General features: G+C 40.4%; 1 protein-coding gene across 4 annotated transcripts in view; it reads right to left on the minus strand.

Annotated features, from left to right (window-relative positions):
• The window catches only part of KIF16B (kinesin family member 16B), a 134,127-nt gene extending 124,770 nt beyond the window's left edge, over nucleotides 1-9,357 (minus strand). For all 4 annotated transcript variants that reach the window (XM_050972409.1, XM_050972408.1, XM_050972407.1 and 1 more), the window contains exon 1: nucleotides 9,225-9,357. In XM_050972409.1, the coding sequence (XP_050828366.1) occupies nucleotides 9,225-9,271 (47 nt within the window). In that variant the 5' untranslated portion in view covers nucleotides 9,272-9,357. The remainder of the gene's footprint in view (nucleotides 1-9,224) is intronic.
• Nucleotides 9,358-10,359: the final 1,002 nt, after the last annotated feature.

Genomic DNA, 10,359 nt, shown 5'->3' on the forward strand with positions numbered 1-10,359 from the left:
TACTGTGGTATTCACATTTTCTGGAAAAATCCCTTTGCCCAGGATTTTTCTCCTGGGAAGCTGAGAAGCCTCAGAAAAGAAAGAAAGCAATAATTATCTCATTTTCTTCTCTAGTGTTTTGCTCATTTAGAATGTGTTTGAAGATTGTTTACCAACTAGTAGCTGTTTCATTGGTTTCTGCTGTAAATTGTTTGGACTCAATGGCCAGTCAATGCCAAGCTGTGTCAGGACTCTGGAAAGAGTCACAAGTTTCCATTATTATCTTTTTAGCCTTCTGTAAGTATCCTTTCTATATTCTTTAGTATAGTATTCTTTAATATAATGTAGTATCATAAAATAATAAATTAGCCTTCTGAGAACATGGAGTCAGATTCATCATTCCTTCCTGCCATGGAACACCCCACAAACACAATATAATATTTCAGGTAGCTCCACCTTCCAAGAACTCTGATCACAACTGGTAAGTGGCCACATATGCAAATTTCTAAATCACAAGCAGCAGCTAACTTAAATTTATTGTACTAAATGCACCATGGTCAATGATGTCTCCCAATAACCTGGAAAGGGTTTAATCTTCAAGCAGAAGACTACCTCAACAGCAACTTTCCTGCTTTGCCTGCATACTGACCAGGTTCAGTAATAGTCTTACCAGTGGGAACTAGTGCTGCACAGCTAAAGTTTTAAGATAGCCACATGTGAATCCTCTGACACGTTTCTGATAGCAGCCTTTAAGAAAATGTAACAAAAGCCCATCTTTGACAGAAGCAACATAAAATAAAACCTCAAACACAACCGTTGGAATGAATGACATTCTGGAATTCTGTTGTAACTATTATACCACTACGAAGGTTATCTAGGACTCCTGATACTTTGTGTACTTGTTTTTAATATCTTGTTTCTTCCAATTTGTTCTTTTAGCTCAGCAATCCCAAATCAAAGACAGTGTCATCTTAAACTCTTGTGTACAGCAAAACATGATTCAGAAATTCACAACTGCCCTGCAGTGCCCTTGTCTTTTGGGGTTTGAAGTCTGCAAATTAGAAATTCAGGGGGGAAAAAAATTGTGCCTGACTTCATGGCTCTTTTAGCTCCTCAAGTAATCCATAAGGCTTTTCCACTGACATTGTTTTCCTTTACTGAGACACAGAGAAACAATCTGAACTGAACAATAAATGAGTTCAGTTATCTGAGTACCAATATCTTTCCAATGTATAAGCACACAGAAAAATTACGAGTGTACTCCAAGCTTCTGTATCTCACTATTGCTTTGTATTTACAATATAAACTCTTTGGAGAAGAGTCTTCATAAAGCTAATATTTGAAGTATCTGACTCATCAACAATAAGAACTTCAGCCCATCAGCAATTAAGATGCTGAGTACCATCTATGCACTCCTTTTGTTAAATAACTCTGAAAAACCCTCTCTCAGTAAATAACCCTGGCTTTGTACTCATAGCCTCTGCAAAACTGAGTACTTTGCTCTTCAATCAGCTGTTCTCACCAATAATACCTGCCTTTCAGACACTCAGACTTCTAAGAGTCTTTCAAGTCCAAGGGCTCAGTTAGGCTAGAAGAGCTGAGTGCTAATCCCATTTATTTCATAACTAGTATTAATTTCAAATAAAAAAAAAAACTCACTTTTCTCTTACTTCAATTCCTCAAGAAAGCTACAATTCAGAGAGACTTATTCAGCTTTTTTTCTTCTGGTCTCAGAGAATTCTCAACAAGAAGGAGTTAAAAGTATTTTCTTGATCATTATTTCAGTGATATAACATGCATATGTAACCTGGCAATATGTTTGATAATACTCAAACAAAGGACTTGGAAAACACTGCTCTAAAACTAGGCTTTTAAGTTCAAAATACTTAAGACCAGAAAGTTTTGGGGATTGCCAACTGTACATGAGGCCAGTCTAAATACACTGCCCCACATGTGTCCAGCCCCGCTGGCACTGGAAGGTCTTTGTTCTTCAATGCTATGGAGGGAGACAGACTAAACAAAGTAATAATTGTGACAGATCCACACGATTGAAAAACTTCTGAAGTATTTGTATTAAAGCACTAAAGAGGACAGAAAAATAAGCACATGTAAGCAGAGGCTCTAAGTGGGCTTCCTGACCTTAGATGGTTTATGGAAAATTAACTGTCACTCCCAGCTATTAACTCTCCAGTCACTGGGAGTCCAGTACTTGGCTGAAACTCATTGGAGAGTCTTCTGCAGGACAAGTCTATTGGAGATATTTCTGCCCGACGTCCGGGAGAAATGATGAGGAGGACTCCATCTTATCAGAAGGCGAATTAATTACTGTATTATACTATATATATACTATACTATTATTCTATATTACATTACATCTAATCTGAATCTACCAAGCACTCCCCTGCACAGCATTTCCTGACTGTCAGCCAATAGTCCTGACATACACACCTGGATTCAACTGGTCAGTGAATCAAAACACACCAGAATCCAATCACCAATTCCCTTCAGGTAAACAATCTTCCACATTGCATTCCACTTGTGAACAACAGAGGAGCAGTAAATGAGAACTGTTTTTTCTTTCTCTGAGGTTCAGAGAATATGAATCCCAGAAATATTCTTGGGAAGTTGTGCCTTGCTTTTCTCTGTGAGAAGAGAAATGCGGCTTCACAAGTCCGCTCCAGTTTTGCTGCTCACCAACACAAGGATAAAGCTCTGCACTTGGGGACTCTCCCTCCTGATCCATCTTCTTTGCTCCATGAAAAGAGCAAGATCCAATTTTAAAGCCTGCATACCCCATTTATTCTCACTTCTGTGTATAAAGCTGTGCAAAAACCACTGAAGAGGAGGTGTGAGATAGAAAGACAAGCCCAGGAACTACTTAACAGTCATCCAGGTCTAGTCTTACCTTCCCACTGAAGCAAGATTTCCCCTAATGACTTTCTTAAAAGGTATTAGCTCTATCCAACTGCCTGAGCCTCAGGAGATTCCTACACAACCTGCACTATCCCACCAGCAGTAATTCCTTAGATACTGTTTAAGCTGATCCATTATTAGCTTCATTCCATTACTCCAGAGATATTTAGAAGGAGCCATAACTAAGAATTTAATTTCTCTTTTGAGCATTTAAGCCCTGAAAATACATTTAGATTTGCATCTCCTAATCTATTCTGGTAGTTATAACACATAGAGTACACATGTAGCTTGATATTCTTTGAATCAAGGACTCCATCATTTTTGTTGATCTTTTCCAATCTAATTCAGTTAATGAGGTTCCAGAAACAGGATTTCAGGAGATATTAACACAAGGGCTTGCTGGGGGAAGCACCAACCACAGCTTCAGTGCTTAGCTCTGAACTGTATTTGCAAACAAGGATTACACTGAGAGTGCAACACACTCCTAAGTTCAAATCCCTTGCTTCTAAGCAGAAAACCTTCAAAAATTAACCACTGAGAGAAAGAGCATAGAAAGAAGAGGAAAACGAGTCACTAACATTTAAAGACCATGTACTTCAGCATCGATGAGAAACTGTAGAGAAAGAAACACCAGCGAGTGCTGGCATTCTCCAGTGCTAAACCTCTAAGTTTCAGCTCCCTAAGTTTCTCTAACCACTAAGTTTCAGCTCCCTTGAGCTGCTGACATTTGCTATTGTGGAAAAGGCTAAGGAGAGTCCAACAAGTTTCTCTAGAATATCCTGACCTGTGGCATCCAAACTCCCAGTCAGCTCTTATCCTTGCTGATGGCTTCTCTATTTGACTTAACTTCTTATTTCAGCAAAGGACACTCTCCTCAGACCCTGCTCCTTAACCCAGCTGTCCAGTACTGTGTTTTACCACCCCTTACCAAACACATGGTTAGACCATCTTCAGTTTATGCTCTTCAGAAGAGCATCTGTTCTGCTTTACACCTGCAATGTTCTCCTCAAACTCCTAAGATAACTTGGGTGGTTTTTTCCTCACCTCCCAACTGCTTTTTCCATTCCTGTATAAACAGACCTGAACTATTTGGATACCACTATTTACTACTCTTACACAAGAAAATAAAAAGCCTTAAAATGTATTAATTGTAAGATTTCTGACAGCTCTTATTCTTATATATGACAACCAACACTTTTCTGTAAGGCCACAAGGCTCTGGTTTTTTGGTTTTTTTTTTTTTAATTTTCTAGTCCTTCAAGTCAATGCTCTGCTGTGAGCAAGTTGTTGCTTCTACTTCAGTTGCTTCAGGAGCAGGTTCTCCAGCCTTTCCTCATTTTTTAATGGTCTGTCTACACCCTTATAACCCAGCTTACTACACCCCTTTCTCAAATATATGATCTGCTAGATACCATTTAAAGGACCCTCACAATATACAGCACCCATGATTCCTAGCAAACACTCAATTGCATCTTCATTCCAGAACTACAGACAGCAACAACAACAGCCCAGCTACTATCTCTTTGACATTTATAATCCTTGAGAGCATTTTTAACTAAACACAAATGTTTATGTCATAGCTTATTGCTGATGTCTGTTCTCAAATAACACATTCTCACCATGTCTGACATCAAGTACCACCAAAACCAGGGAGCAACAGTCCCTGCAGAACAGGTACATCTGCATGTCCTGCTCACCCCTCTTTACTCTCAAGTTTTACATCTTGAACATGTGGCCACACAAAAATCATGTCATTTCACCTAAAGGGTAAGACACAGATCAGATTCCCCACTTTGTAACCCACAGCTGAATCCCCAGGTAGGGATTATTAAGGAGAGATGACATGGACATTGTCAGGCTGATGTTCACTCCTCTGCTCCTCCCTGTAGTAGAGGACCTATCCTGAGAAGATTCATGACCATACTGTAGAATAGAACACTCCCTACAGTTCATTCCTTTTGAAGAGGTGAAAGAGAGAACGTAAAAACATTTCTTGATGTATCTTACAAAACTAAAACACTTTTTCTTTCAGACTTCAAGCACTCTTAGTATCAAGTTTACATGATCCAAGAGTTTGGATCAGTCTACACCACTATGCACTGACCCAGTGCCAACAACAGCAGCAGCACACTGATGAAGGGGCTTACATGTACATATATGCACAGCTTACTTTCAGGGAGAGAAATGTTTCAAAGGAAAAATCTGCCAGAGGTTATGAAATATGTTCAAGGTTCTGAACACAAAATGTGGCAAGGTAAAAAAGCCACACTCGGAACAGTTATTTCATCTTACCAACTCAGCAAAGGAAATTTTTACTAGATTCAAACTCAACCACATAAAAAGGCAGAGGCAAGACAGATATACATTCACCCCAAGCACACCAGAGCCTCACCCCATGCTTAAGGATCTTTCAACTTCTACATCTTTCTATAGTAGAGGAATTGTACATGATTATGAATCAAGCACCATTATTAAAATGGAAGTTCAAACAGTTACCATAGGAAATAGCAGACTCAGCTGGCTGATAAATGGCTTATCCTCATTGGTACAGTAGTTCAGAAAGTGACAGTGTTGCAACACTTGGCTATATTTAAGCTCTGAGTTTTGTTATCTGAGATCACTCTGGACACCTCTAAAGAGCAACAACCAGTAGTGAGTGTTTGGAAACAGATGCAGTAAAAATTTCCCTATCTACTTCAGAGACAGATATGGTATTTAGCTATGAGTCCTTCCTTCTAATCACTCCATCATTCCTTATTTCACCTGTGATACATTATTGTTACACACATTTTGTCAAAACACTGTCTTTATAAGTTTATTAAAATTAAAAATGTACACAGTGACTTGAAAATGAAAAATATACAGTAACTCATACTTAAAAACTTGTAATTTATGAGACACCAATTTATTCCCTCTTCCCTGCACTGACAATCTTATAATACATTTTCCATGCATGTTTTTTGCTTCTCAATTCTAAAAAGCATGGATATTTAATTATAAATTTCATACTCCCAGTAAGTTCCTACCTAAACTACTTGTAAACATTTAGAATGGAAATAAAGAATTCAGGTGACTCTTCACTGTTTACCTGTTTATTTCCTTTTCCTGCTACAAAAACATTCCATTCATTCCTTGTGAAACAAAACAGCTTTTTTATATCTCTGTCCTCTGCATTGCTCCATTAACTTGAACCATTGAAAACTCTGCTATTGATACTACAGCCTGGATTGTGCAAGCAGTTAAAGATAAGATATTGGTTGTAGATTTCCCAAGGCACTCTGCCTCCAGCTCTGCAAGCAGAGGAGTTGCTTACACTTACAGGTGTAACCCAGAATTTATCCAAGAGGGCCAGCCTTATATCTAATGAATAATCACACAGACTTATTTGTGGATTAAAGTATCAGATCTTAGCCCAAACAAATCCCAGAGTCACTCAAAAGCCATCTCTATGCAATAGAACATACTTTCTCTGTCTCCCCACTACCAAACAGAAAAGCTTTTAATCCTCATGCCATACACCCAAGCTCACTCCCCTTCTATCCAATGACAAAAACCAAGGCTTCAGCCAGCTGAAGGTTTTTTTGCTGCCTTTACAGAAACTTACAGCTGTAAGCACAGACTTAAGGGCTGTCATGGCAATTCAGTGTTGAATGAGGGAAACCAAAGGACAGATGCAGACTCACCAAGTAACTGAACTTTCTCAGCTCATGCTACAGCTGGTTTCAAAGCAGTAACTGTAAAGCCATTAGACATACTTCCATTACATTATGCAGAGATAGAATCAAAATATTTCAGTGTAACATCTGTGTAACACAATTTGGGATGTTACTCCAAGAATGGTTAAGGACTTGACAGGTCAAGCCAGAGAAAATTAGGACTAAAAATAAATCACAGAAGAAAGCAAAAAGGTTTGTTAGCTAAGCAATAGAACAGTAAATAATCCTTAAACAACCCTCTCCCCATCACGTTTCATTCCAAAATCCTTATTCATGACTTAGTGCACAATTAGCAGTGCTGTGACACCACACAGGGCAACTGCTCCCTAATGCAGGAGTCTTCCCACAACCATTCATCAACTGGGTCTTCTCTAATTAAAAATGACTCATGAAATAAGCTGCACTATATTATTAAACTTCAAACAAACCGAAGCAAATTTAACTAAACTAACTCCATACAGTGTCATGGTAAGGATTTTGAAATCTAGTGCTGGAGAAGGAACACCTGGTTGTAAAGATCCTTTGAATAGGTGAAAAGGCCTTTCCTCTGTAAAATTCTCCAGGGATCCAAAAAGGCAAAGGGAGTACAGCTGAGAGAAGACATAGGCAAGGGAACACTTGCCAAGGTGCCCCTGCCTTGGCAGGAGGGCTGCACTAGATGATCTCCAGGGGCCACTTCAGAAAAATATGATTACTGCTCCTGGCTTACAGTTCAGCATGCCTTTCCTACTGCAAGAAGAAAAGCTATTGGATCCTCCCAGGGTTAGAGTTTTACAAAATACATTGTGAGTCCAGCAGTGACTGATAGAGAGGAACACCAGTGACTCCAGGGCTGGCTCTCACACCAAACACCAACTGTGCCTCTAAAAAAAAAATCAATAAAAGCAACATCCCAGGGCACTAAATCCAGCTTCCTTATAGTGTTTCATAAACACCTAACAGCATCCCATAAACTCCAAGGTTTTAGCAATTTAAACTGGTAGGTTCTTCACAGTTTGCATGGTCAGACACCAGTTTTCAGAGTAAGCCTGCCTGCTGCCACACAGCTGTGACAATAAACCATTTTCTCAGCTTGCCCCTTGCACCACACTCAGCCTCTGTCTGCCCTGCTCTTAGGTTTGCCCTTTTCCATTGTGTCACAAACCATTTTCATCATTTTCTTGGTATGCTCAGATCCAGTCCCATCCAAGTTATCCTCCCACATGCAACAGAGTCACCATGTGCAGAGTCTTTGATATCCCTTTACATTTGCAAACTTACACTCACAGGTCTGTGTTTCCACTGCCTGTCACAATTACCATCCCTCTCTTCTGCCATGTGCTTTCCATCCCTGTGACTCTTTTGTCTCTTAGTAGACCACAGGTACACTCCTCCTGCAAAACTTCTCCATGCTACCAAAACATTGCACATGACAAGTCTTATCAATACCCTGAAGACCTTTAACAACTGTTGTCAGAGATTCTTGAAGGAAAAGCGGAGTGTATATATAGAAAAATTTTTTAAATTTTTAAGAACCATATTGTTAGACCTGAGGGAGAGGGCAGGGGGAAGCAAAAGGGTGTGACAAGATTATTCACCAACCCAGACCTCCAACCACCTAAATTATTCAAAACCAGCCTGCAGTATTTTCCCCTTCCTACCTTCATCAGTTCTGTTCTCCTAAGATTTGTCTTTCCCTCACTGAAAATAACAAGATCTTGAGCAGCTTTCAGAATGTGACAAATTGTGTGTTTTAAAGACCTGAATCACATCCAGTGAGAGGAACAGCAGGAGCCTGATGGGCTTTAAACCACTTTTCTTTTAAACTGGCTGCACGACTTCAGAACAAGGGAAGAGGAAGAGCACTGGCAGTAGAGTCAGACAGTTTTCCACATATGGTTCCTAAATTAGACCATTAACTCTGTCGTGCATATTATGCACATATTTCATGAAAGAAAACGGTGTTTATTTCCCAGACACATCTCAGGAAGTGGGTGATGAACTCCTGTCCATACAGTAAAAGCAGCAGACTGCCTGGTTTGTGTATATATATATATATATATATATATATAGAGAGAGAGAGAGAGAGAGAGAGAGAGAGATACACACACACACACACATATATATATTTAGATAGATATATAGATAGATATAGATATATAGATTGATATAGATATACATGTTTTGAGCATAAGCTGATAACCTTTAACCACGATGGCTCCAAATTAACTAGACAACAATCTCCCTCTCTCAAGCAGGTAGAAAAGGCTGCTGTTTCCACATAAAGTAAGTTTCTGGCACATTTTAGAAGCATGACTGTATAAACATCCTTAGCAGGTCCTCCTCTCAGTTTTCTATCTTCACCAGAGTAACTTTCCCGTCATTACAGAAGGACCAAAGCAACTTCCCAGGCAAGGACCCGCTGCTCTCCGCTTCACCGGGAGCCACTTCCCAACCTCCCCGGGAGGAGAAGAGCCCCGAGCAGGGCAGAGCGGCTGAGCCGAGCGCCGGGAGCCCCCGAACGCCCGGCAGAGCTCCGCCCCCGGTGCGGCTGTCACCGCCCGAACACGGAGCCGCGACACCGTGCTCCCCGCACCCCTTGTCAGCGACACCGGCTCCGCGGCGGCCCCACACTCACCGGCGGTTCATTGGCCGCACCCGCACGGCCACCTTCACGGAGGCCATGGCTCATCCCGGCCGGCCCGAGCTGTCCCGCGGCACCGCCCCGCCCGCCGCGACCGAGCGAGGCCACCCCCAGCCTAGGCCGGGTCGCTATGGCGACCGCCAGCCTGCCCCGGCGGGCCGTACGGCGGCCGCGCAGGGACAAAACGCCTCTCGCCGTTGGTGTGCCCGGCCGCGCTGGGGCGGGGAAGAAGGAGGAGGAAGAAGAGGAGGAGGAGGAGGAGCTTTGAGAGGAGGGGTAGAAATAGGTGCTGGGGGTGGGCGGATGGGAATTTTCTATATATTTCTATATATTTCTATATATTTCTATTTGCTATATTTATTTATTGCAGAAGTGTATGCTTCTATACATACATACACACACACACAGACACATATATATATACATATATATACATATATATATATATATATACACATACATATATACACACACACATATACACACACAGACACAAACACATATATACATACCTACATATACACACAAACATACATATATATACACACACATGCATATATATATATATGTGTGTGTGTGTGTGTGTGTGTGTGTGTGTGTAGTCATATCTCTGCACGTATATCACAGAATTGCAGGTTCAATTAGTTTAGAAAAGACCTCTGAGATCACAGAGTCCAACATTTAACCAAACACCATCGTGCCAGCTAGACCAAGGCATGCCCAGTCTTTCAAACACTTCTAGGGACAGTAACCCCCCTGTCTAATCTCCCTTTCTGTGAAGAAACTTCCTAAAGTCCAACATGAACCTCCCCTGGTGTGGCTTAAGACCCTAAAGGGGTCAGCCCCACCTGGCTGCAACCTTTTGTCAGGAAACCACTTGTTTATATATGCACATATGCATATATATATATATATATATATATACCCCCATATATACATACATATATGTGTACATATACAGCCCTCTGTATATGTATATATTCATATATATACATATATATTTTTGAATTTTATATTTATATATATAAATATATAACTCCCTATTACACATAGATTTTTTTTAATATAGGGTTATATATCTATTTAATATAGAGAGCATATATATATATTATATATACCTTTATCTATA

The sequence above is a fragment of the Serinus canaria genome, chromosome 3, assembly GCF_022539315.1.
Source record: "Serinus canaria isolate serCan28SL12 chromosome 3, serCan2020, whole genome shotgun sequence".
Lineage (NCBI taxonomy): Eukaryota > Metazoa > Chordata > Aves > Passeriformes > Fringillidae > Serinus > Serinus canaria.